The sequence below is a fragment of the Onychostruthus taczanowskii genome, unplaced genomic scaffold (assembly GCF_017590055.1).
Source record: "Onychostruthus taczanowskii isolate IOZ18803 unplaced genomic scaffold, ASM1759005v1 scaffold8, whole genome shotgun sequence".
Classification (NCBI taxonomy): domain Eukaryota; kingdom Metazoa; phylum Chordata; class Aves; order Passeriformes; family Passeridae; genus Onychostruthus; species Onychostruthus taczanowskii.
The window spans coordinates 9,683,683-9,709,926 of record NW_024505892.1 but is presented as its reverse complement, the minus strand read 5'-3'; the positions used below and the strand labels follow the sequence as shown (position 1 = coordinate 9,709,926).

Genomic DNA, 26,244 nt, shown 5'->3' with positions numbered 1-26,244 from the left:
TAGTGAGTGCTGCAAACTATTTCTTTATCTCGTGTTGCATGAAATACTTCTGGCATCCTGCAGAGCTGCTTCTAGTAAAGCTCTTGCATAGTGTAGGTGTCATGTGACTGCTTGGAGATAAATGTGAGATTTTCACAATAGATCTAACTGTAGATTATTTTGATTAATTATGTAATATATTCCCATAAGACACTGAAATGTGAGAGTTGGTCATGAAGGACTGGTATTGTTGGGTCAGAGAGAAGTAATGGGACTTGTTAAACTTTATATTTAACACCTGTTAGTCACAACCTTAAGTTCAAACTTACTTTTTGTCTATTACTAGGAAAAACAAGGGATTCCCAGTCAGCCAGAATGGAATCTGAAATTGTGCCAAAAATTGCCAAAATGACAGTGTCTGGAAAGAAACAGTCTATGGGATTTGAAGTTCCATGGTAAGCCAAGCCCTCATACATCAAGGTACATCAGCAGCTCTTCTTTCAGACTGATGCACCTGTAGCAAGTTTTCTTCTTATTTTTTTCTATTTTTCACAGCAGTTTTAGTGTCAGTCTTCAGAACTAACCATTTCAGCTTCTTGTTTGACTCAGAATTACTTTCAGAAGATGGTACCTCACGTTTTGAGTTTAACAAATCCTTTCACTATGAATAGTGCATAGAGATATCAGGTAGTCAGATTATTTAAACATCCTCTTCATAGAATACTGAACTTTCTTGGTGTTCGTTTATTTTAAATTTAGTTCTCTAAGTGGAATTATGAAATCAATAAATCTTAACTGTAATTGCTTGTTCTTCAAAGGAAGTAATATATTTAAGAATAGTTGATGGGGAAAACAATCACTTATGGCTAAATCATGCCTTCCTCTGCAGCTTTTATTAACTTTAACAGGTGTCCAGGGAACAACTGTTGTAGAGTTTGGTCCTATGTGTGCTATAGCTAAATTAGTGGTTCTAATTTTATCCTGACTTGGAACTGTTAAGGGGGATGTCTCATGAGAGCAAGAAGACAGACATCTGAATCAGAGTCTACCTACAGCAATAGCCAGCAGTGAATAGTTAAAGAAATATATAAGGACAGGGCATGTATAATGGGAATATGGTCCATGACATATTGTGTAGTGTTCTGTGGTTCCCCACAATTTTTATTTATTTTTTGGTTTTGACTATTTCTATTAAGAATGGTTAAAGTATTTTTGTTACTTAGGTACCCTTATTCTGTTTTTGAACCCAGTCTTACAATAGCTATCTAATCTGTGGCAAGAAATTCCACAGTTCATCCTGAGGTCAAAAAATTCTCAAGTGTAAGTGCCAACATCCCAACTTCATCCTGCAGGGTTTGTATTTCTGATCTGGAAAGCATTCTTGGGAGTAAGAGGGCAGCATAATCTTTATCTTAAAGTATCTTGTGCATGTTTGATAACTGAATGGAAAGCAAACAGTTTCATCTACTTAAGCACATTTAATATAAGGTGTGAAACTGATGTCATTATTCCTTTATGCTACTAAATGTCATTGCTAAAAGACATCACTATCATTCAATCTCCTTAGATGCAATAAGTTCCAAATGAAAAATTTCCGGGACTTGCATAATATTTTGTCTGTACTGTTTGAGAATTGTAATATATAAAGGAAGTGTAATTTTTTTTTTCACTTGCTGTCTACTAGTCAGTGACTCTGGGTTTGACAACTGGACTCATGAAGTTCCAGGCACCTTCATCTCTTATGTTCTTACTAAACTTCTGAGAAGCTGGAGTTTTCCATGGGGACTTCTATGTAGTAATTTAATTTGGATAGAAGTTTAGAAAAAGAAAGGAATATTCAGTGAGTGAAGATCTGCTAGCTAATTTTATGTAGTTGTGATTGATTTTTTAAAAGTTTAATATGTAATAATGGCTATTTAAAATGTTTTTTTGTAAAAAAGAGCAAATACAGAATTTTGTATCTCTGTTACTTAGCATGTGTGCCTGCTCCACAGGGAAGGAGGAGATAAGAGGAATGTTTCCTCATCTGTAGACTTAAATTCTTGGATAGGCTAGTGATGACTCAGTCTCTGATGAGAGGTGGTTGTCTCCAGCATGGTTCTCAGCCATTCTGCTTCTTTATAGGGTCACTGACATAGTTTGTATCATGCTTGCTTACAGTTAAGTGGCTGAAAAAAGATTAAGCCTTCAGGACCTGTGAGTAAATCCTCTAGATAAATCCTTAATACTGCTCTTGTGAGACCCCATCTGGAGTGCTGCATTCAGTTCTGGGGTTTTCAGCACAGGAAAGACATGGACCTGTTGGAGTGGGCCCTGAGGAGGCCACCAAGATTGTTAGAGGGATGAAGCACCTCTCCTATGAAGACAGCCTGAGAAAGCTGGAGTTGCTCAACCTGAAGAAGGGAATGCTTTGGAGTGACCTCATTCTAGCTTTCCAGTAGCTAAAGTGAGTGTGTAAGAAAGATGGGGACAGACATTTTAGGAGGGCTTGTTCTAACAGGACAAAGGGTGTAATGGTTTTAGACTGCAAGAGAGTCTAGATCGTATGGAAGGAAGTTTTTTACAGTGAGAGTGTTAAAACACAGGAACAGATTCCCCAAAGAGGTGATGGATGCTCCACCCATGGAAACTTTTGAAATCATGATGGACCAGGCTCTGGGCAACCTGATATAGTTGAAGATGTCCCTGCTCGTTGCAGAGGGGTTGGACTAGATGACCTTTAAAGGCCCTTTCTAACCTAAACTATGCTGTCATTCTGTGATTGAGAAGATGGTTTTTAATTCATCTTACCAGTGGTACTGCTGAAATACTAATTGAAAACAAACTTCTTTTTACTGTAGAAATTGGAAATACATTAGGTATTTAGCTTTAAGTGGGAGGAATAGGTAAGAAATGGAATGATTTGTAAACGAACATGAGATTTGGAGCATGGCCAATCAATGAATATGGAAGAAGATACAATTTAAATGGTAGTTACCTGCGCGTCTTGAAGACCTCTCCTTCAAGGAGTCTGATGAGGCCCTCCTTTCTTCTTTTGCCTAACAGACTGCTGTGGAGGCATTGCCAAGACCTATGACATTGGCTTGATAGAAGCAGGGAATCATCTATTTCTAAACATGAACCTCCACCTCAATTTAATGAGTATTAGGGTTGGTTTTTTTCTTCTGCAGTTCCTTCTGGATTAATGGCAGGATAAGGATAACCTGTTAAGAAACAGAAGGAATCTGTGTTTATTAACACCTAAGAAAGACTTGTTCCTTAGACCCTTTTTATAAGTTCTTTATGTTCTTGTTTCATTGTTAATTTGCTGCAGGATGTTTATAATAAAACAGGGGATTTTTTAGGTATATAGTTTATGCCACTGACCAAAAGCACCAGTATAAATTATTCAAAGCATTTGAATGGATTATAAAACATCTAACTGTGCCCCTTACTATTACTCCAAAGTGCTTGTATGGTGCCGGTGCAGATACCATTAGAAGGAAATTGTATAGTACATATGAACTAGTTTTTGTTGTTACCCATATGGGATCTTAAAGGTAATTTTTGGATCATGTTTTTAAAAGCAGTGGCCTTGCATTAGCAAAAAACCCCCATTCTTTGACTAACTATTCAGTCTATGATTCAGTCTTGTTCTGAGGTATAACCTCATATTAATTAGTGAATCTTATTTGAAATGGATGGATTATTAGAAGTCATTAATTGCTTTGAGCATTGATTGCCTTTGTTGCTGGGTATTTTTAGTGGGATTGTCTGCAGAAAATGGAGTTTGCTGGTAAACTGGTGCTCTAGCAAAACTGTTTACTGGGCTTTTTCTTTCTGTTAAGTAATAAAGGAAGCCAGAAGAAGTTGTGACCAAAAAGGGTTGATTATTTTAACTAGTCTGACCAATATTTTGTAATTAATAATTTTGAAAGGGGAAATAAATGTAGACGTTTTTGTAATGACTGTAAGTACTCCAGAAGAGTCGGTTGTGTAAAAATAATTCACCCAGCATCGAGACTAGAAGATTGAAAATAATGTTTAAAAGCTACACTCTGAAGAGTTAATATTGAGCAGATGAGCTTTCAGGTTCCTCTTTGAATATGTGGTGGTGTGAACCTTTCAATACTTGTGTGAGATTGAATGCCTTCTAACATGTCTTATAACAACATATGTTGTATTTATTAATATTCCCCAGGAAACAGTAACGTAACCATAACATTCAGTTTACTGTTATGGTCCTTGTTGGCAAGACAGCATAGGAAGTTTCTGGCCTGGCAGTTTTAATTTTTACTAAATGTTGGTCCCTGCCAGGCTTTGCTGAGTTTGCTGATTTCCAAAAGAGCTGTGATAGGCTGCTTTGAGATTTGTGCCTGAACTGCTGATGGTCAAGCTTTCTTGAGTGCATCATCTCAGTGCATGTGCAAGGTTTGTAATAGCTGTCCATTCAAAGAAGTTGAGTTACATAATCAATCAATGGCTCCATGTTACCAGACAGCACTGGTTGGCAAACTGAGACTGCTATTGAGAGTTCCATCAACTTCTCAAACAATGATGCAAGCAATGGTTTAGGAAGTGGTCTTCCTCCAGTATAAATTTTTCTTCATATCGTAGGTCGTCATGGCTCAGACCAAGCTGGAACTTTGCTACCAAAGGTGCTTTCTAGTGCAGTTGACTTGGTTATATTCTCAACTGCCTGCACTAGTGACACACTAATACTGCCTTCTGACAGGGTTTTCAATTCAGTAATATAGTAAAACCTTGTGGGAAGAGGCTAGCTGAAGAGCATTTCCAAGGTCATTCATTTTTGTTTATTGACTGTCAGAAATGGATTTCCTTAGCATTTTTCTGAGCCGTTATCAAGCTTTCAGTAAACTGCTCATCTGGTTGCCATGAAGTATAACCAACTGTCAGGGTCTTACTGTTGCATTTCTTTCATGTACTTCCATGAGACTGGAATTTAACCTGCTTGCTTTCCTGCTTAGGTACCTAGCAATAAACTTGCTCTCCCTTTCTCTGACACCGGTCAGCAAAAAGCTGCATTGTGTTATTAGGGGTAGTCTGTAAGTAGATCATATGCTCTCTCCATTCTGATGTTTCTTCTCTGAAATGGCAAGTCTAGGTTTATTGTGGCACAAGTTGTTTCCAGGTTTCCAAAACATAGTAATATCTCAAACTTTTAAACTCTAGCAGTGTACTGACTGTTCAAATACTATACCCTTGAAAAAGTAGCAAGGCCTAATGATGGCTGGAGCTTTGTTTCACTAATTTCGTTTGTATCTAGCACTTTTTCTTTGCACCAGCCAAACCAAAAGCTATTTGGCAGCCTTAAGCAGTCGTGTTTGCAATAAAAGCTACATAGAAATGTGAGAGTACTTGGCAGTAACCATGGTTCTTTCAGGTGCTGTAAGTAGTTTGAATTCGATCACACATAATCCATCCTGTTTTGGGGAATCCTTACTGACATTGACTTTGGCCTGCAGGAAGATCTTAGCATATGGCATTAGAAAAAGAATCATTACCTAGTTTAATGAAATAAAATTTAGAGGCTTGCAAATAACCTCTCTATGAAAATACATTCTTGTCTGTTAATAGACTGATGTGACAATGTTTGAATATATTTTGGAAAGCTATAGAAAAATAGGAGAGTTATGTTTGTGGGTCGCATTACTTTCAGCTTCATCTAAATAACTGCCTTTTAATTTTTTTTTTTCACTTTTGAAAATTTGGTTTGGGAAGAAATGCATACACTGAAAAGGAGACAAAGCTATTGCCAGCTGTAAAGGCTGTTTTGATATGACTTCTTATACAAATAGTTTTCTCCAGAACTTCAAATATTAGACTTTCAAGGAAGAAAACTTGATACCAATGTAAAATACCATATTTGCATTTCAGTGTGACCTTTGCATATTGGCACTAGTCCTGGTACTTCAATGTGAACATGCTAGTTGTTATGCTGAGACTGAACTCGTTTGCCTGAAGAAAGGGAAAACAGATGGAAGAGTCTTAATCTTGATTAAAGTTGTCTAATGCAAATTAATTGTAAATATATGAGTCTCTCATAAATGATTGAGACAAAAATTATTTGTTATACTTTACATCATTCAGATGATTTTTAATACCTTATTACAATGTGTAGAAAACTTTATCACAATTCTCTGTATATTTACCCTCTATCAACTTGATTGTTTACAGTCTGTTTTCATGAAATAAAATTTCCCTGCAGAGACATTGGAGAAAATAATTGTTTTGCCATTCCAAAGTAGGTTTTTAGATAATATTTCATGTACTATTTAAAGAATTTTAAAGGCAGAGCCTTCTGTTCAGCCTTATAGAAATGCACTTACCTTTTCCAGTAAAAGAAAGCATAGTTGTAGTGACTTTTTTCCCTGTGGAATAATTTGTGTGTAATCAACTTTCTTCATTGCTACATGTAAAGCAATGATGACCAACTATTGTTTTAGTTTAAAGAATCAAGTGTTATCAAGGTTGTTCAGCTTGTCAAGCTGCAATGCTATCTGTAACATGGGAGTGATAGTTGGTGATACAGAACAGTTGGCTTTGTAGTGTGAATTCTAGAATGTCAAGATTGTGTGACCCAAGGCAGTAGCTTGATAGAAACTTGTCCTTCTCCTACAAGTGGTTTAGAATATTTTGTATAAAATTTTAGAAAAGACTTAATACAAAAATATAAAAATACTTTATACATCTATATTTTATTTAATATCAAATCGACTTTATACAGAATTGTCTACCCATTCATTATGCAGAAGCACAGGTACCATCTGTACCCCTGCAAACATTATGGATGGCATAAAACAGGTTGTTTGCTTAGCTAATTTGGGAAGCATGCCTGGGTATCCAGCCTTGAGGCAAGAACCTGACCTTGGGTTTTGGAAAAAAAACCTGGGTATTCAGCCTTGAGACTAGAATGTGATCTTGGATTTTGTAGCCAAAAAAATGAGTGTTGGAATTTTTGCTTTGGTCTCACAATCAAGAGAAAAACTTGGCTTTGGGCCTTATGAAAAGGTGTCAAAATCAATCAGTGTGCTGCAGTACTGATAACACAGGTGGGTTCTGAAACTGGGGAAGAAGGGGGAGCCATAAAATGTCACATGTTACTTATTGCTCTAATGAGAGACTAAGTTGCATTTGATCTGAACATTTATAATATTTAAATTTTTAGATCATAACTCTTCAACAGCTTTCTTTAGTAGACTAACGTGTTGAGGCTGTGTTGTTCCATGAGATCTGTGTAATGGAAAGGGACTAACGCAATGCAAATACTCCTACGCAGACAGAAAATGAGAAGTAATGTCAAATAAAAGCTGAGATGTCACAATGTGGGATTCTGAAGTATCAAAACAAATAGTTTTGTTTGTAGAAGTCTAAAAGATTTAAACTGGGTAGTTAATTGTGGCATGTAAACAAAAAGTGGAGAGTGAAAATTTCACTGTGGATGTGGAAACTCTTGACTGAGAGCCTGCATGAACCTGTTCCAGAGAAAGCAGTCTGCAGCATGATTGTACTGAACTTGAAAGGATTTCCAGTTTTCCAGGGGAAGAAGCTTCTTCCCCTTGGATAAAATTTTAAGTATGGTGTTTTGTAGGGATTTTCATTTTCTGTATAATCAGTGGTTTGTATATTGATATTTGCTGTGATAGAATGTTGGCAGGTCTGTAATAACTGCTTCTGTTCCAGTCTTGTTTCTTACATTAATGCCTCACCGTGCATCTCTATCAGGCAGTAAGAAAGCTTTTGCTGTCTTTAAAATGTTACTTAGTGTTTGTTTTTAGTGAACATCTTTGCTATGACAAATAAAGAATAATATTGTACATTCTCCAAAAGCTTGTGTCGATCAGGAAAATGTGTTCATTTATAAAATGGAGATAAAAAGAGACAGTGTAAGAAAATAATATATTTGAGATTATTTACCATTAGGATTAGTATGGTGATTTGTAGCAGAACAGGGTGTTAGAAAGATGGAGTTTGAGAATACAAATCTCTTTAGTCCTGGGTCTCTTGTTTGATGCATGAAACAATTTTTTTTCAATATTGATAAATCTTAACTCATCTGTTACAGTTCTGTATAATCATTGCACTTTAAATTGCAGCTTACATGTGCTTAATATCAACTCTTTGTTATATTCCTGTTCTCAGAATAAAACATTACTATGTTGAACTGTAGTAAGGGTACTTGTACGTGGAAACTGTTTCAGGATCTCTGCTTCGAAGTTGACTTGGGCTCTTAGTTCAGAGGAAACCTGCTCTGTGGTTGTTCTGCATAATTGTCCTTTCCCTTCCTGTTAAAGGAAGGGTCTATGGAAAGCTTGTTTATCCTTGTTTATCTGTTTCATGTATTTTACAAGATTTAATCTTATCTTGTTTTTGTAAGCAGTGCTGCTTTTCAGACAAGATGTTCAGAGCTGGTATCTGTGCAGTTTTTATCCAGTGCTTATCAGTTCCACGTTAATGGGCTTATCACATACTCTTTGGGGCTTACATGATAATGAATGGAAAACTCAATTTCTGTCCTCTATTTCTATGTCTTCTTTGCCATTTGCATTCTTTGTATTTTTTTTTCCCTAGTGTGATTGCTGAGGAAAATGGCCACACTAATACACCTCAGAAAGGACTGTTACCTGAAGATGCCAGTGTAGCTTCTGGGGCACTTGAAGTTGTCTCAAAATCTACTCCTTCACCCCAAGTAGTGCAGGTTTCAGAAGAGCAGAATATGGTGCCTACTCCAGCAAAAAAGTCAAGCAAGGCAAAACCACAAATAGATGTGAAAGCAGAGTTGGAGAAGAGACAAGGAGGAAAGCAACTGCTGAATTTGGTGGTAATAGGTAATACTGTTAAATTACATTTCCGACAAACATAAAGTTTAAAAACTGTGTCGATTGAATCCGGAAGTGATACAGAAGCTAAACTGTCTTCACTCCAGGGAAGAGGATCTCATAATGTTTGCAGTTGGTTCTGCGTCTTTTGGAGGGAGTACATTCAGTGTCTTTGACTTGAACAGTGAGGTTGACTTAGAGTCCCTTTGAGCATACAGAACATGTTTGGTTTGGTTTCATTTTTGCAGCATGTTCTTTTTAACATGAATTTTGAGATGCTTTGTGGCTGTTACAATATGCTAACTTGCTGTTACAATAACGTGTATTCCTGTGTCTCACAGGATTGTGAAGTTCTATGGATTACAGAAGCATTATCAGCGCATGTGGTGTTCATATGTTTAGAATATTTCTTGTGCTAGACCTAAATTACATAAATGAATGAAATTGCTGTAATATTTATTTTCTTCCACAGGACATGTTGATGCAGGCAAAAGTACTTTAATGGGTCATTTGCTCTACCTTTTGGGAAATGTGAACAAAAGAACGATGCACAAATACGAACAGGAATCTAAAAAGGCTGGTAAAGCTTCGTTTGCCTATGCATGGGTCTTGGATGAAACTGGTGAAGAAAGAGAAAGGTAGAAATACATTTTGATGGGAGTAACCTTTTTTTCTGTGAAAGAACAGCATTTGTCAGAAAATGTTAGTCTGATGAACTAAGCATGGAAATGTCAGTTCATCACATGTGACTTACATTACTTTTTAAATAAAATCTACAAATTAATTAAATTAACAATATTTTTGTTAATTTGAACTATGAAATTTAAAATTGCATTATTACAATCAATTACAATAATCTGTAAATGTTTGAGATTTTTGGGGGCTTATTTTGTTGTTGGGACTTTTGGTGATTCGAAGCAGCATACTAAAAGTATCTTCTACTACAAGATGTTTTGTCCCTTGAAAGTTCCTGTCTGTCTTGATTGTCTGTAAAGGGAGATGCAGATGGCTAACCCAGATACAGACATGTGCATGGTAGGTGTTTGCATTTGATGAGATAGATCCTATCCTGTGTGTCATGCAGAACATGTGGAGGGTAGCAAGATGTGGAACTGAGTCCAAGTGTGTTGTGATCCTTCACTGGTAATCAGGAGCTCTGCCAGTGCATCTTTGCAAATGTGTAACTGTATCTCTATAGTCTTATACCACCTATTTTTTTTCAAGCTCAGCTATGTTTCTCTTAACTTTTTCTGTAGAACTAAATACCAAAAGTATAATTAGTAATGATTTAAATATACAGTTCAATTTTCATGTTTTTGCTGTGTTTGTTGGGACACAATCTAAGGGTGCATGGTAGTACTGGGAATTCTGGGTATTTTTCTTCACAACTGGATTTACTAAAAGACAGCTCTAGAGGTTTGCTCTTCCAACACACAGGTATCCCTGTGGTGAAGGTGAAATCAGTGAAAGATATGAAGGGTATAATTTCATGGTTGTGTTGTTAATAGCTTACTTTATGTCTCTGTGAAGTTTTAAAGCAGTTTTAATAGTGCATTGCATGTATGTTTTATTTAAGGGGAGTGACAATGGATGTGGGTATGACCAAATTCGAGACACCAACTAAAGTAATTACACTGATGGATGCTCCAGGACACAAGGACTTCATTCCAAATATGATCACAGGAGCTGCACAGGTAAAGATGGTCTAAAATGCTTTTTCCAATATCAGTATTATTTGTAGCTTCTTCTTAAATTGTTTTTTTTTTTCTTTTTAAAGATGGAATGGAATCATTGATGATGTTAACCTCTCTTTGCATTTTCTAAACTTAAAATAGAATGTGTTTGTTAAACATTAAAGGTAGTTACTTTTTTTTATGCTAATGTTTGGGAGAAGGGTTTTATTATGCAAGTAATTTAATAGTAAGTTGCAGTTTGATAAAACCACACTTGGGCTTTGAAAGGTATTCAGATGTGATATATGGCTACTCAATGAGTAGTTCTGTGAAAGTCACATTGTAGGTTAAGATTTTAAGTGATTTTGAGCTTTAAGAAAAAGGATTTATAGGTCAAGCAAAACACATTTTTCTGTTTTACAGTGTATTTTGTAGGGGTTAAGAAAACAGATAACAAAGTTTATACAGAATGCATTTATCTTGTCAAGAAGATATTTGCAGAGACTGCATGCCACTTATTTTAGGAACAGTAGGTGAAGTCAGTTACATTGGACACTACCCACTGAAATCAGTATGGCACTTACCAGTCTCCTATAGATTATTATTTGTGGAAATAATACCTCAGAGATGGGGGCAAAAATAACATGGTTACATGATATAAAAGGAGTATTTTGTTGGGGTTTTTTTCACTTAAAGGCACTCTTTTTTAAAATAATAAAATAGATTCTCCAGAGTAGAGATTTAATAATTTTTTCAAAAGCTAAGCTGTGTATAGGTTTTTGCTTTGTCTGTGTCATAACTGTCTGAAATATGGGTTATATCTGAAGATCTTTGTTAAGTACTTGGATGAGTACTGCTAGTATGATCTTAGATAGAGAACTGCACTGTAGGAAGATTGGTTTGTCCTAAGTTCTGCCTTAGCTCTGAAGCAGAGCCTGGGTGAGAATTCAGACCTTGTGACCCAGTGGTTAGCCTGCAGAGTAGTCAGAAGTTTGCAAATTATGGTATAGTGCTTATACAGCCATCTTTATGGCAGAATATGTGTTGTAGCAATTTTATGAGTTCTAAAATTAGAAGTGAATCTTTGGTTTCAGAGCAGTGGAAAATATTTACTCAGATGTGCTATTTTTTTACAATTGTTGTTTAAGTAGTTTTTTGCTTTTGAGGGAAAAGCAACACATGCAGAAGTATTAAGAGAAGAGTTGCAGATCCCCCAGCAATTGTGTCAGTCCAGCAGAAGGCAAGGCTGACTGAACAAAGCTTGGTATCTCTGTGTTCCAGCTCTCAGGGTGATGAGGGACTGGTCTGTTCGGGAGCCTGTTAAGGAATCACTGAAACTTGGCAACTTTCTGTTGCCTGTTAGAGCAGGCTCAGTGCTGAAGCAATGGCTGGAAATGGCTTTAGTGTCTTTTTATTGTGAAGAATGCTGTTAGGAGGTGAACCACCAGCTGCTCTTATGCAAAATGCAAATCAGCCTTATCAAGGCCAGCATCTGGCCTTTGATACACATTCAATAAGTCCTTGAGGTACTGTTTTTATAATTTAGAAAATGCAGAATGTCGTCTTTTTTTTTTTTTTTTGAAGAAGTTCACTGCAATGCACTTCTGAGGCTGGGAGCTCTGAGGAAATTCATCAGTTATCTTTTTCCTGTTCTCACACTCCTGCTGTCTCTGAGCTCTGAGGATTTCATGCCTAAGATGAGGCCAGGGTAGTTTAGAATCAGGACTCTCTTCCTTTTCCTGGAATTCTGAAGCATAAGTATTTAAGGAAAAAGTACCACTTTTTCTTCTCTCTTTCCATTATGTCCATCTCCTCAGTCCTCTGAAATTGTCTTACGCCTGCCTGTTGACACCAGTACTTTGTTCACATCTGTTGCCATCACTTAGTACATGATGATGACCTAACTGGCAATTACTTACCAAAGCAGGAAAAGTACAAGAAATATTAGCAGCATTTAAGGCTAACAGCAAGATCTGTGTCTTTCTTAGTGCTTACATGCTGACTTTCATGCAGTGCTATAGACTGTTTGCTCTTAATGCTTTGGCAGAGGATTTGACTAGCTGATAAATAGGCTACTTTGTCTTTCGTCACTTTGTGATTTTGGCATGCTCCAGTGTGTTGAGTGGACTGTGAAGCATTCACATCCAGCGTACAGTACAACTGGTTGTCCCAGTTGTAGTGTGGTGATTGGTTTGTAATTTTTGCAGCTTCTCACTAAGAGGGCAGTGTACAGACTATGGAAGAGAGAACTGGACATTGTGCTCATACGTTGTGTTCTAAAGCTTCTGAGCATAGGCTGCTTTTGTTTAGATCTGTGCAGCATCCGCAGTGGGTAGATTGAAGGGGACAGGTTCCCCAAACCAGCTGTGGGTCCTGTGTTTAACCAGGAGGTGCTGGTTTGTGACGTAAGATGACATAGTGCCAAAGTATCTCACCAAAGTGGGTATGATACAGATGGGACTGAGCAGTTTCGATTGCATTTGGAGCACATCAGGATTCCTTTTGTGTGAAATACATTTTGTGTGAAATGTTACTGATTGAGGTATTTACCCAGATTATTTCCACCTCTTAACCACTTTTTTTTGTTTGTTTTTCTTTATAATGTAGGCTGATGTGGCAATTTTGGTTGTGGATGCCAGCAGAGGAGAGTTTGAGGCAGGGTTTGAGACGGGTGGACAAACTCGAGAACACGGATTATTAGTGCGCTCTCTTGGAGTGACACAGTTGGCTGTTGCTGTCAATAAAATGGACCAGGTACACGTTTAGTTTCTTCATTTAAGTGAGGGGCATCTGTCTGGATTTGTAGATATTAAGTTTAAGGATCAGTATTGTGTAACTTATAATAAAGCGTTGTTTCTTTGCTTTCCGGCTCTGTTCTTTATGTTTAGACTTTATGATGCCATTCTTTTTATTTATGGGTGTATTTTCAAAATACACCCATAATACAGAAGGTTAATTTTGGTACTAAAATGAGCAGGGGTCCCTTTTGTACTTGTGGAAGTCTCACATAACAGTTGATCTCAGTGGAATCTGTAAGATCATCTTGGTGGTCATTTAGGTCAAGAGCTCAATAGTTTTATTTAAATGTGCAAAGTGTGTTAAAGATTACTATTTATGTTTTAAGTTACTACTGTAGTGAATATATCTTACTGAATCTGAATTTTGAGTGAAGTTAAAAAAAAAAGTTACTGTTGAAATTAAAAGGGCTTGTTGTGATCAGTAATTGCTAACGTGTATGCTTTTATATATTCAAGTATGAATGCACCTGGAAACCTCATGTTTATAAATACACATCTGTTTCTACTACAGAATTGATGACATGCAGCTGTATGTTCAAGTCATGGTTAAAAATCTATAATTTTATTATCATATCATAATCTGTGTTTTATTTTAGGTCAATTGGCAACAGGAAAGATTTCAGGAAATTACAAGTAAGCTTGGCCAATTTCTTAAGCAAGCTGGCTTTAAGGTAATATATTTGTGAGGCCTTTGTTGCTTTGTTCAAGCATTTGGGTGGGAAGAGCTTTTCCTACAGTCAGGTTATTTTGTGCCACTTTCCTGCTGCTGCTACATGCACATAATGTAGCAGATGCCTTTTCTTCCTGGTAGGGTGATATTGAGTCCTGCATAAGGGTAGTCAGCTCTTTAATACTCTTTGTGTCATCATCTTTGTTTAGGTCTGTTGAATCTTTGGGGTACTCAGATCACTTGTAGTTTCTTGGGATTTTTGTCTACAGAGCAGAAGAGACCAAGAATTGTCTGTCTTAACATTCAGGATTTCATGAATCACAGTAGAGAGTTTTATACTGGAGCAGGTATCAGTTTGGATTATGAGCTCATGAGAACCCTCCTGTCATGTTTTCTGAGTTTCAACTACTATTCATTTGGACTGGCTGTGGTCTTCCTACAATCCCTATGCATAAAGCAGCAATTCAAACCCAAGTTTTCCTGTCAAACCTGGAGGAGTTTATTACCTGAACTCAGTTTCTAGTTGTCAGCATTGATACCATCATATTTAATTACCTCCAACTCTTTGTTGGAGCAGAGTGATCGGGCAAGAGTTAACTACCAAGGAAATGGATCCACTGAGTAACCTGCTTTCTCCAGGGGAAATAGGAATGTGATAACTATTCTTTTAACAATGCATAACATTGAAAAAATGCACCTCTAACTTCTGCTAGGAGATTCTGTTGTTAATGTATGCTTCACATCTGTTTGTTTTCTTTATTAGGAATCTGATGTGGCTTATATCCCAACAAGTGGCCTTGGTGGTGAAAATCTAGTCACAAGGGGTCAGTCAAGTGACCTCACCCAATGGTATAAAGGAAAGTGTTTGTTGGAGCAAATTGGTAAGTGCAATTTTCCTCATATAAAATAATACTTCTTTGTCCTGTGTGTGTTAAAACTTCTATTTTGGGGAAAACATGAGACAAAGTCAATGAATGCAACATAAATTAATTTCTCTTAACGGAGAAGTTGCTGAGATAGCTATTACATACAGACATTGTAAAAGATCTTATCAATTTATTTGCAGATTCTTTCAAGCCACCACAGAGATCAGTGGATAAACCATTTAGACTGTGTGTTGCTGATGTTTTCAAAGGTTGGTTGTTTTTATAATGTTCTTACCATCATTTCACTGATATTTAACACAAGTGTTAAAAAATGCTGTCAAAATAAGAATTAAAGTTGGAGCTTCATGTGTAGTCCTAGACCAGAATAGGAGTATTTTGTGTTCTATTCCTTGCCAAATTTTAAATAGTACTGCTGAAGGTGAAACACCCTTCAGAAAAGAAATTAAGGAAGCTAATCTGCATGACCAATTATTTATCTGTGTAATGAGTTCGTGGTTCTGTGGGACAGAATGTGGGACTTTCCCAAACTGGTTCTGCTGGACTAAATCAATATTTCTCAAACTTTTTATGAGTGTGGCTTTGGGCTCTTTTGCTTTCCAGTCCTAGATTTTAAACAAGTTTGTCAAGTTCCTTTTCTGTTCATTGTTGTAGTTGTGAGTAATGATATGTTCTTTAATTTTTGTGTAAAAATTTGGGCAGGTGAGGTGGAAGAAAGTGGTGGTGGTGAGACTTACAACCAGCCAAGGATTTAAGTCAGTGAGCTATTCCCTAACATTAATAAAGATAGGAACAGCAAGAACTATAACCAGTTCTTACTTTGATTGTCTGGTGGAAATAGAGTGCCTTGAGCCTGTAAGATTTTCATAGTAAACTTGATTTTTTTTTTTCCATTTAGTCATTTACAATTGCAGGTAACTTAGAAGAAATAAGGCTTCTGGACTCAGCCCATTTAAAACATTGTGTAGGTCCCTTGAGAAATGTTGCAAACCAAATGACAGCATGATTTGAACTGTTGTAAATATTTGTAATCAAATATTATTATTGAAATTAATATTTTTAAGAAATTTTGCTTTCTATTTAGGATGTTTATAGGGGAAGTACAAAAAAATCAGATCGAAATACTGATTGTAAGTAGTATAAACCTGAAATTACCAGGTTTGTGCAATTTTCATGTGGGCCTTAGAGAAAACACTAGGTATTGTGTATGCCCTTAGTTAGCTGATTTAACTGAAGCTATAATGCTAAATATTGAAGAGTTGCATGGAAAATTACCCTAGTGTGATATCACTGGTTTTGTCATCTATGCCATCTCTGTGTTTATTTTTCCCTCTTTAATTTCATGAGCTGTGGGAAAGTGTGTTGGGATTCTTGATTGAGATCTTTCAAAATAATATATCACAGCTTTTCAGCTGCAATAATCATTTTTGGGTTGAGAAAAGTTTCACAAAATGAACAATTTTGACTACATCTATTTTGCTAAAGTATGCAAAAAAAATAATGACTTTGGAAGGGACACAATTTACATATAGAGGGTTTATGACTAAATGTGGTCTTTTAGGTGGTTTTTAGGCTATTTTTTCTTATGTTATAATCTCAAAACTTAATCAACTTTGATGCCACCAGAGGAAGTAGCTGCAGATACAAGTACATGGAGCAACAGTTGTTCTCAGCTCTGTTCCAGTACCTGTGCATGCTCAGGAGGAGCTGTCCATAGAAGTGTGTAAAAAGTGAGAGTGCTGAGTGTACTCCCACATAGTTTGGAAAACCCCTTTCTCTATTAAGGCTGCTCAGAGCCAGCTGCCTCAGCCACCTTTTAGCTGTTATCCTCCACAGTCCTGCTAATATTCATTCTCTCCAGGCTAACTATCTCTTGATCTGAGATGTCCCTGTAAATCGCTTTGCTGCTGCATCAGTCCCCACTTACCATATTATAATTCTGTCTAGGGTGTGACTGGTCTGACCCTAAAATGCCTTGTCCACCAACCAAATCCTGAGTACAAAGGGCATGTTCTGGAAGAACCCAAATACCGTGATGCACAGAAACTGGGCCATTTTTATGCCCTGATTCTATCCCCCACAGTCCATTTTGCACTTGCACTGATTTCAGAGGTAACTGAAGGAACTTGACACTTTTCAGGAAGCAATCAGCATAGGAGTTGGTGAAGCTTCAAAGACCACATTGGTTTACCAAGCCAAACCTGGTGATGATGTGAACAAAAGATAAATGCTTTTCAGTTGTGCTTGGAAGTGGCTGAGAACCTGGAATCAGATCATGTTTCTGGTTGCCACAAGTGCTTGCAAGGCCAGCTGCAGGTTGTTTTGTGTACCATATTGAGGTGGTGTCTGTAACGTGACTTGGGTATTCTTTTTCTAGCCAGTATCAGCTTTGACAGTTTTCTGTTTGACATCTGATGTCATCTGTTAATTGTCTGTGTTTCATCTAATTTGCTGGAATGAATAGAGGAAAACTAGCATGCAGGCATACTGGTAATATTTTTCCAGATAGAAAGATGGAAGCAGTCACTACACAGAAGCATTTATCAGTATCTGTGGTAAATGCAAAGAGCAAGTCAGTAGTAAGTGACCTCAAGATTGGAGATCTACTTGTTCTTTTAAATTCAGCTCTAAGTTCAGCTTTTAATTTAATGTGAGACACAAAATACTAAGATGCTTGCTTGTATTGCTGAATTCTGATGTTCAGCAAAAGATTTGTTGTTTGGATACTGAAAATGTCATTGTAGAATCAGTTCAGAGAGTTGTTTTTAAACACACCTGCAAACACATGCTAAGAAGATGAGGCATTTGTTAAGGTGTATGTGCATAAATATCCATGTGTAGCATATCTTTGGAAAGTAACTGGCATATCATTCAAATGATGAACAGGCTCTTAGGACATTGAAGATGAAAATTTTGCAGATCTTTTATTCAGAAATACTTAATTGTCTCCGTTATAATAGTTTCTCATATTAAGTAGTACTGAATCATTCTTTCACTTTTCCAGGAGTAAAAGTAATATGTAGACAGAGTATGTAGGATTCTGACTCAGTTAAACAGTAAATGGCATAGGAATTTGCACCTGTATGCATGAGAATTATTATGAGAGTGTGTCATATTCCTTTTATCTGTAATTATAGTGAGAAAGTGCTGAATTAAATAATATTGCTAGAAATTAAGGGGCTTAGTCTAATACTGAAAAAGCTAAAAAATATTTCTTTATGTACCTACATTTGTTTAAAGAAGAATATTTCTTCCTTAGTTCTGAAAAACATAAGATCTAGAGGTTTTGAATTTAATGTTTCATTTTCATTATGATGCACAGCTGGCTAACTTGCAAATACTGAACACTGCTGAGAAGGAGAAAAAATCTTCACTATATTAAAAACTTGTCTGTGCATTGGTGAAGGACTAACTTCTGATAGGAAACTGACTGTATTATGAAGTTTTTTGAAATTGTTGCTGTGTTTATTACAGACCAAGGTTCAGGATTTTGTGTGACTGGTAAAATAGAAGCAGGCTATATTCAGGTTGGAGAACGACTTCTGGCAATGCCTCCCAATGAAACTTGCACTGCAAAAGGTACAGTCTTGAGAAGCGTGTTTACTTTCAGGTCAATAGTGGGCTAGAAACAGTTACTGAAATGGTAACAGACTGTCAAACTGATACTAACTGTCAAACATAAATTGTGAAAGCATAAAACGAATTTCTTTAGATGTGACTGTGTCTGTATAAATATGTCTGTGAAGAGTATGTGAAATCTTGCATGCTTTTTTTTTTAGATAATCCAAATGTTATAGCCTTGTGGCTTTTGACATGGCTTTATGAAGAGCCTGTAAAAGTATCTGAGTTCCAGCAACGTCTATAAAGATATTCAGTACAGGAATCATTAGTATTCAGCTTTACTGTGGAGTGTTTCTGCTTTTAGGAAGTGTGAGGATGTTGAACAACCTTTAGAAATTAATCTTATGAATTGGTTGTGAAAAAGCTTGAGAATAAAGTCATCGTTCCTGTTTGATGTTGTAAGATTTGTCACTGATCCTTTCATAGTATCAAACTTTCAGGATATAGTTGTCTTGAACAGCTAGAAAGTAGAAGAAAATTGGATTTAAATTTCAATGTATTTGATTTCTGGAAAGAAATAGCTAGACATTAAGTGCTTAGCTGTTTCCTGATTAAGCTTGCTGTCTTGGTACTGCAGAGTTGGTTTTGCTTCATATGCAAATAGAAAGATAAAATTATGGTTTTCCTACATTGGCCAGTGAATAAAAAATTGAGTCCTTGAGATATGATTATGTTTTTTTATCTAAGTATTTAGCCTGACTACAGCAATGTGTTGGTTTGGTTGTCTGTTCTGTTCCAAACCCGGCTTGTTTGGTGCTAATTTGGGAAGCTCTTCAGTCTATCAACACACACAGTTCTATGCATATTATTCACATTCACAGGAATGTTACAATAATGTGGATGAATTTGGGTAGCAGACCACTGTAGTCGCTCCTCTGTGTGGGGAGTGGAGGAAGTACCATGGAAACAGATGTATTTTGTCTGAGTATCTCCTGCAGCACGATTTTATGTTTTTTCTGTTGTATTGCCTCTCCTATGACTGAAATGCAAATGAAGGTTGGGCATATAATTTCATTAAGCATTTACTATTTATATTCAATGTAAAGAAGTCATAATTTAATTTAGCATACAGTATTTACTTTAGGCAGTGTGCACATTAGGATTCAAGTTGTTATTTCAAGAGGCTGAATTTCTTTCATTCTGTGATGATGACAGATATATCAATAATTATCAGCACTGTTTAAAAATGGTGTTTAACACGATTATAGTTGAATCATGCTTTCTGGCATGTTTTTGGCAAGTGGTTTTGGGAACAAATCTGCAAGTCACGAGGTACAATCTACAGCAAAATAGAACTAGAGCCTATAAATATATGCAGTATTTCTAAAAAGCCAGTTTTCTTCTTTCTCTCTTGGTGTCCACCAGAAACCTCAGGATGTTCAATCAGAGCTAATTAGTCTTTCCCTCACCCATCAGGCAGGTTGTCTTTTAAAGAAATTAAAATATATAAAAATCAGAATTAAATTGCTTGTAAAGGTGCTTTCTAATAGACATGATGTTGCGAACGGAAGGCTTCAGTTACGCTTTTTTATGAAAGAGTCAGCAAACCCACTCAAGGTAAATGAAAGTTGACACAGTACCATTAAAGTATATGAAAGATGCGGTCTAGGGTGTGCGTGTGCCTCAAAGGATGGGTGGGGCAGATATGGAGATATTAGTTCTGCAGCGTTTTCAGGATTGCGTCATCTGTGCTGGTGGCAAGGGCCAGGTCCCCTCCTCTGGCTCGAATAAGGCCGTGTTATGGTGCAGGGTGCGGTGAGAGAGAATAGTGAATCCTCACCAAGGGGAAAGAGAGGCTTCCTCAGTCTTCTCAGTTAAAAAGCTTTTACTCTCAACCCATTCATACTGAAAATTGATGAGTAATGGTTGATGAAGCACAAATGGCCCTAACAGAGCTGTTTGTTTGTAGCTCAGAACCTAGGTACTTCACTGTGAGGTTCTGTTCTTACTCATTTCCAGGAATCACACTGCACGATGAACCAGTTGATTGGGCTGCAGCAGGAGATCACGTTAGTCTCACTTTGACCGGCATGGATATCATCAAAATCAAGTGAGCAAAACTGGGTTTCAGTCTAAGTAACGGTTTGTTTTTAATGAAAAGCTGTATAACTATTACACTGGGCTATATTACAGTGGTTTACTTGAAGAATGATGTGGCTACCAGGATATTTAAAACCAAAGTGATGCATATCACCTGGCTTGCATGTACAAACGTTGGAAACATCTGCTGCATGTGCAACGGCAGCCTCAGAAGAATACTGTCAGTTTTCCTTTGCTCTAGTGCTGACACCAGTAACCTTCCAAGCCCTTTTCTTTTAGACTACCTCTTCGACATTTTAATTGCCAAATAAATTCAACCTATGTTGCTAAATAAACCAGAAAATTTGTAAAGAACTTCTCAATTTATCAATCATTTTAACAGGACACGTGCAAACTGTCATTTTGTACTAATAAGTAAATCTGTACAAGGGGAATTGATAGAACCTGTTTATTCAACACATTTAGCTACTTGTAAGATTTATTTTCCTAAATGTTTTGCTAAGGGGTGGTGTAATAGTGACGTACAGCAAATCTCTTTGTGTCTTCTCCAGTCTGTAGGATTCATGCTGAGCATTAGCCTCAAGCTTTTAAATGTAAGTTGTTGTTTAGGCCACATAACTGGATCCACAATTTGTTCACCTTTTTTACATTTCAGTTGGACTTCAGACAGCAAACTTTCAAGCTACTCTTGGAAAATTTCCTTGCCTTGATAGTTTTTCAAATCTATGCTCTGATTTAAGGGAAAAGTACAGGTATTCTGTGTTGCCATTTCATAGTGGGGTGGCATTCTCAGTGGTGAAAGGTTGAGGGAAGGCTTGTTCTAGTTGTTGAATGAAGTCTTGAGTCAGTTTGTTACATTGATGTCTTCATCTTTTGGAGATAGGGTTGTCAAAAAAAGCTATGAATTTTCAAGTCCCCTTGATATTGATGAAATTTGATGTGTATGTTTAATCATGCTGTTTTTATCTCTTCCATCATGTTTTCCTGTGTGGGATTAATTTTCCTTTCATTTCAGATGGCTAAAACTAGCCCCTGTGAAAAAGCTGTGTCTAGCCTACTTACCAACTTGTAACAAGCAGCAGCTTTCTTGTGACTCCAAGTAGAATGTTTTGGAAATGAGAGTTGCTGAAAGCTCAGGTTTTGAGTCCTGATGCTGATGTTCCCTTATTATCCTGAAAATATTTGAGCCACAGGCAGCAGTACCGCAATTTTGGGCACCCTGCAGTATCTTATGCTGTTGAACGGAAACCCTGAATCTCTGAATGAAAGTCTAATTTTTAAAAATATCTACGCACAGGAAACAATGACATTTTCAGAAACTGATTAGCAATGGAGGTAATTGTTCACTGAACTAGACAGAGCCCTTCATGCATACACGCAAAATAAGGTAGACATTGTCTAGGAACACATTTTATTACAGGCTTCGATAAAGTGTTTCTGGAGATCCACACACCTACACCCCCCCCGCCACCCTGCTTATATTAAAGCAGTGCTTCTCTTTTGCTTGTCTCAATCACTGCACTGGAAAAGGATACTTATTGAACACTTCGATGTCAAGAGATTGTTTGATTTTTTTTTTTTTTTTTTTTTTTTTTTTTTTTTTTTTTTGTTCTCTCTTCTAGTGTGGGCTGTGTATTTTGTGATCCCAAGGAACCCATTAAAGTTTGCACTCGGTTCAGAGCTCGGATTCTCATCTTTAATATTGAGATTCCAATCACTAAAGGATTTCCTGTAAGTCTCCATGAAAACTGTGTTCATGGCAGGTTGCTCAGGGCTTTTCCTCTCTGTGTTTGACCTCCTGAATATGAGGCACAGTCAGAATCCAGAAATGGTTCTGTCTCTCCAGAGGAAACAGATTATTCTGTAATTTGAAGTGGGTAGAAGGGGCTACTGTGCCTGTTTATGCATATTCTTACTGGTTTTTAGTACATAGCTGAGCCATTTCAGAGAATGTGAGTTCCACCACAGCTAGACTTTAGAAGCTTACGTGTTGTGGAAATATAGTCATGCACTTAAGTGTAAGATACCTTTTAAGATACTTTTCAAAATAAATAAAATATCAATTTATGCTACAGAACGGCATTGAGGTGGCAAAAGCCAAACACTAAAGGATGAAAAATGTATTTATGATGACATAAAATATGGCCTTTGTGTCATATCGGTTGTGATCACAAAGTTTAGGAACTAGGAACAGTTACTGGGTGTGAGGCACACACTCCTGTGAGAGAAGTTTTATAAGTATTTGTTAAAAAAAAATGAGTCTTAAAGCAAGCTGCTGTTTTCAGCTACTAACACCTAGGATTTCTGATTATTGTAGAATGTTTAATAACTGCAAAAAATATTTTCAGGTGCTTTTACACTATCAAACAGTAAGTGAACCTGCTACTATTACAAGGCTGTTGAGTGTCCTGCACAAAAGTACTGGTGAAGTGACAAAGAAAAAACCTAAGTAAGTGTTATGAATAGTTAATAATTACTCAAGAAATAGGTTGATGTTTAATACACAGTATATCAAACAGGTTCTACTATGAATCAATTGTATGTTATAAGAATATGCTTTTGTTGTTTTAGTTGGTTTCATGTTTGGATTTCAATGTGCTTTGCAAACTGAAAAACCTCCTGCCCTCTTGATAACTGCAGAGCACCTGAGAAGTACAGTGATTTAGGCCTAAGGTCACTTGCATAATTGGGAATGGATCCTAGATCAGCAGTGCCTAAATTAAAGGATTTTTTTCTCTCTCTCTCTCTCTCTCTCTCTTTTTTTAAACAGTGTTTCTTCTTTTACTGTTAAAGCATGGGATCCTTTTATAATTCTGGGGATTTCTAACTGTCTAAAACATGCTTGACTAGACAATGTGTCAGTGCAAAAGAAATTTAGGGTATCTTCCCATACAATTACAGTAACTGCGCTCTAGTTATTTAAAATAATATTTGAAAATTAATATAGAAATGCAATTTAAGACATACAACATTTCCAGAATAATCCTTTTCCAGAAATTTCATGGCTGAAACTTGCAGAGTTGTGCAAAGTAATGAATGGGCTCTTTAGCTGTGGGGTTGAAATAAGAATTGATTTCCACTTGACATGAAAAAACAGGTGCTAATGAGATCATTAGCTTCAAAACAATTTGTTAAATGCTGTGGTGAGTGCCAAAAAGTTTTTGAAGAAAACTTAGATGCCTTATTAAAATGTATACTCCAGGCAAATGAGTTTTCAGTCTCATGGCTTGGGTTATACCTGAAATCAAGTTTGATAGTTGTACTCTGGGCTTTCTAAAATGATTTTTCCCATTTATTCAGTGTTCTTTTCTTTATTGATCCATGCATACATTTCTAATAGAGTTTTCTGCTTTTTTACCTGCAGGTTCTTGGCTAAAGGCCAGAATGCTCTAATAGAACTACAAACTCAAAGACCTGTTGCTCTAGAGTTGTACAAAGATTTTAAAGAGCTGGGGAGGTTTATGTTACGCTACAGTGGTTCCACTATTGCTGCAGGAGTTGTTACAGAGGTATGGCATTTTTGTAATAGACTTTCTGTACTGCAGAGGAATGATGCTATGGTTAAAACCTGTTTTATACCCTCTAGCTCGAAGAGTGAATTTCTCCTGCCAAAAAAGAGACAGTGCTTCAGCAAGATGTGAGAAAAACCTGCCATGATTCTGTCTAATTTATTAGGAGTAAAAATTACTGTGTTTAGAATTTCCCCTCTTTCCCCTTGAGTTGAAATACGTCAATGTTTTTGAAATCTGTCTGCATGAATATTCTGGAAGCAGTTTGTAAATAAGAAGTGTTGGCCATTTTAACTTTGTCTAGGTTGGGTCCAACGTCTTTTTCTGTTAAAATTAAAGAAAATTGTACATTTGAGTCTTATTGATACCAAAAAACAATTCCTGATTCTGTGAAGAGGAAGCAAAGACTGTAGGGCTAAACATAAATGTTTTATCTTCCACTAGAAGCAAAAAATGTGGATGTCCCTCTAGCTGTTCCTTTAAAAAATCTTGTGCATTAACCAAGTTCTGGTACTGAGAACTTAAGACTGAATTATTTAATGTCAAAACCTAGAATTAGACCATGAGCTTTTCTGGTTTCTCCATGCATAGGAATGATGTGCTAGGTCAGTCAGAGCTCTTATGGATGTAGAATGCTCCTAAAAATCTGTCTGGTCTTAAATAAGTTCCGGAAATAGGATGGATTGAACCCATTTTTCATTAAATTTGAGGTGAGTGGGATTCTTTTTAGATCTGCGATGTTTAGAGCTAGACTAATGTTTGTAGAATTGGGACTAAGTAACCTCTTTGATATGTTATTTGGGAATTGCTATTTTAGTACTTGTCTTCTTGTTCTGAGAATTTAAGCGGAAAAAGAATTGTTTTTTCCACAACTATATAATACTGAAAAACACTGAGATCATTTTACACTTAGTACTTAATTTTTCACCATAGGGTTTTTTTCCGTTTGCTTACATTTTTAGATTAAGGAATGACAGTGGTGACAGAATTTCCACCGTCCAAGCAAAACTCAATCAGATATCCAAACTTCTGAGTAAGAATCCAGTTATTTCAGTTGAAGGAACAAGTGCAGTTAACTGGGGAGAAGATGATGGTGACAAAAGTCAAATTGTGTGAGACATCTGGGGATCCCTTCATCAGTCTCTCCTGCTGCAGAAGAAGATGCCAACTGACAAGGAACTGCAAGTGTTGCACTTCTTGATCTCAAGAATCTCATGAGTTTCTCCATGTGGAACTTAGCCCTTAGAGAAGTTGATGGAAAAATATTAGAAAGCTGAATTAGAGAAAAAGATGATGAATTATCATGAAACAAACTTCTTACTTCCAGACGTAAATTGTTTACATATTTCTTTGATTGCTTTTTTGCTGCACATTAATTCAGTAAAGTAACTTTATTGGTCTAAAATATTTTTGGGTTTGAGTTGAATGCATATTCAGGGAAAAAAAACCAACCTATTTACCTTGTTTTCAAGAGAATGGCATGTAGTATTATCATGGGATTGCTTTCCCTGTCCCAAAATTTATTTAAGAAAAAAGAGATTTTCTTTTGCTGTGTAGTGGAAGCTGTGCCAACTTTGGCTAATTTTATTTTTTAAACAGTGAGAATAATAAAATAAATTTGTCTGAGCATTTTTGTCTCCCTCATCTTTTGTTATTTAAACACTCCTAAATTGTGTTAAATCATTCTTTGCTTACCATAACTGAGAAGTTTCAGAGTAAACTTATGAGTTAAAATGCGAAACTGGCATCCAATTTGGCTTTCTGAAGAAATAATTTCAGTTTTTCTCATGTTACTCAGTGTAGCCACTGTGCATACACGTCTCTTTCATCCAGACTTAGTGCTCTTTTGAACAAAGGCTGACAGTTTAATCTTGTGGTGTCTGCTAAAGCCAAATTGTGCTGACTTATGCCTGTAACTCCTTCCTGCTTTTCAGTAATGGGGCTGATGAAACCTTCCAGCTGAAAGGAGGGTCATTCTGCCACCTCCAGCTCAGGACAGACACACTTTACTACAACTTGGGAAGTTATGTTGGTAGGAATTTTGAGAGGACCTTGGTAGGTATTTCAGGACCTGTATGTGAGTGCAGAGTGGAGACAGTTCACCTTTGCCCAGAGTTAGTAGTGGGAGGCAGGAACTGAAGCACTCACTCCAGAGCATTGGTCTATGGGGTTAACTGAAGTAAAGCTGTGTCCAGAGTAGTGAAGAACACAAAAATGCTGTAGTTGTTATTTAGTTCACAGTCCTGTATGG

At 36.7% G+C, this 26,244-nt stretch overlaps 1 protein-coding gene across 2 annotated transcripts in view; it reads left to right on the top strand.

The window, feature by feature from the left end:
• The window catches only part of HBS1L (HBS1 like translational GTPase), a 58,505-nt gene extending 32,883 nt beyond the window's left edge, over nucleotides 1-25,622 (top strand). For both annotated transcript variants that reach the window (XM_041423689.1, XM_041423688.1), the window contains 14 exons: nucleotides 326-434; nucleotides 8,551-8,807; nucleotides 9,271-9,436; nucleotides 10,375-10,492; nucleotides 13,079-13,225; nucleotides 13,866-13,940; nucleotides 14,703-14,820; nucleotides 15,006-15,074; nucleotides 18,298-18,402; nucleotides 20,404-20,494; nucleotides 22,107-22,215; nucleotides 22,833-22,933; nucleotides 23,849-23,993; nucleotides 24,956-25,622. In XM_041423689.1, the coding sequence (XP_041279623.1) occupies nucleotides 326-434; nucleotides 8,551-8,807; nucleotides 9,271-9,436; nucleotides 10,375-10,492; nucleotides 13,079-13,225; nucleotides 13,866-13,940; nucleotides 14,703-14,820; nucleotides 15,006-15,074; nucleotides 18,298-18,402; nucleotides 20,404-20,494; nucleotides 22,107-22,215; nucleotides 22,833-22,933; nucleotides 23,849-23,993; nucleotides 24,956-24,967 (1,622 nt within the window). In that variant the 3' untranslated portion in view covers nucleotides 24,968-25,622. The remainder of the gene's footprint in view (nucleotides 1-325; nucleotides 435-8,550; nucleotides 8,808-9,270; nucleotides 9,437-10,374; nucleotides 10,493-13,078; nucleotides 13,226-13,865; nucleotides 13,941-14,702; nucleotides 14,821-15,005; nucleotides 15,075-18,297; nucleotides 18,403-20,403; nucleotides 20,495-22,106; nucleotides 22,216-22,832; nucleotides 22,934-23,848; nucleotides 23,994-24,955) is intronic.
• Nucleotides 25,623-26,244: the final 622 nt, after the last annotated feature.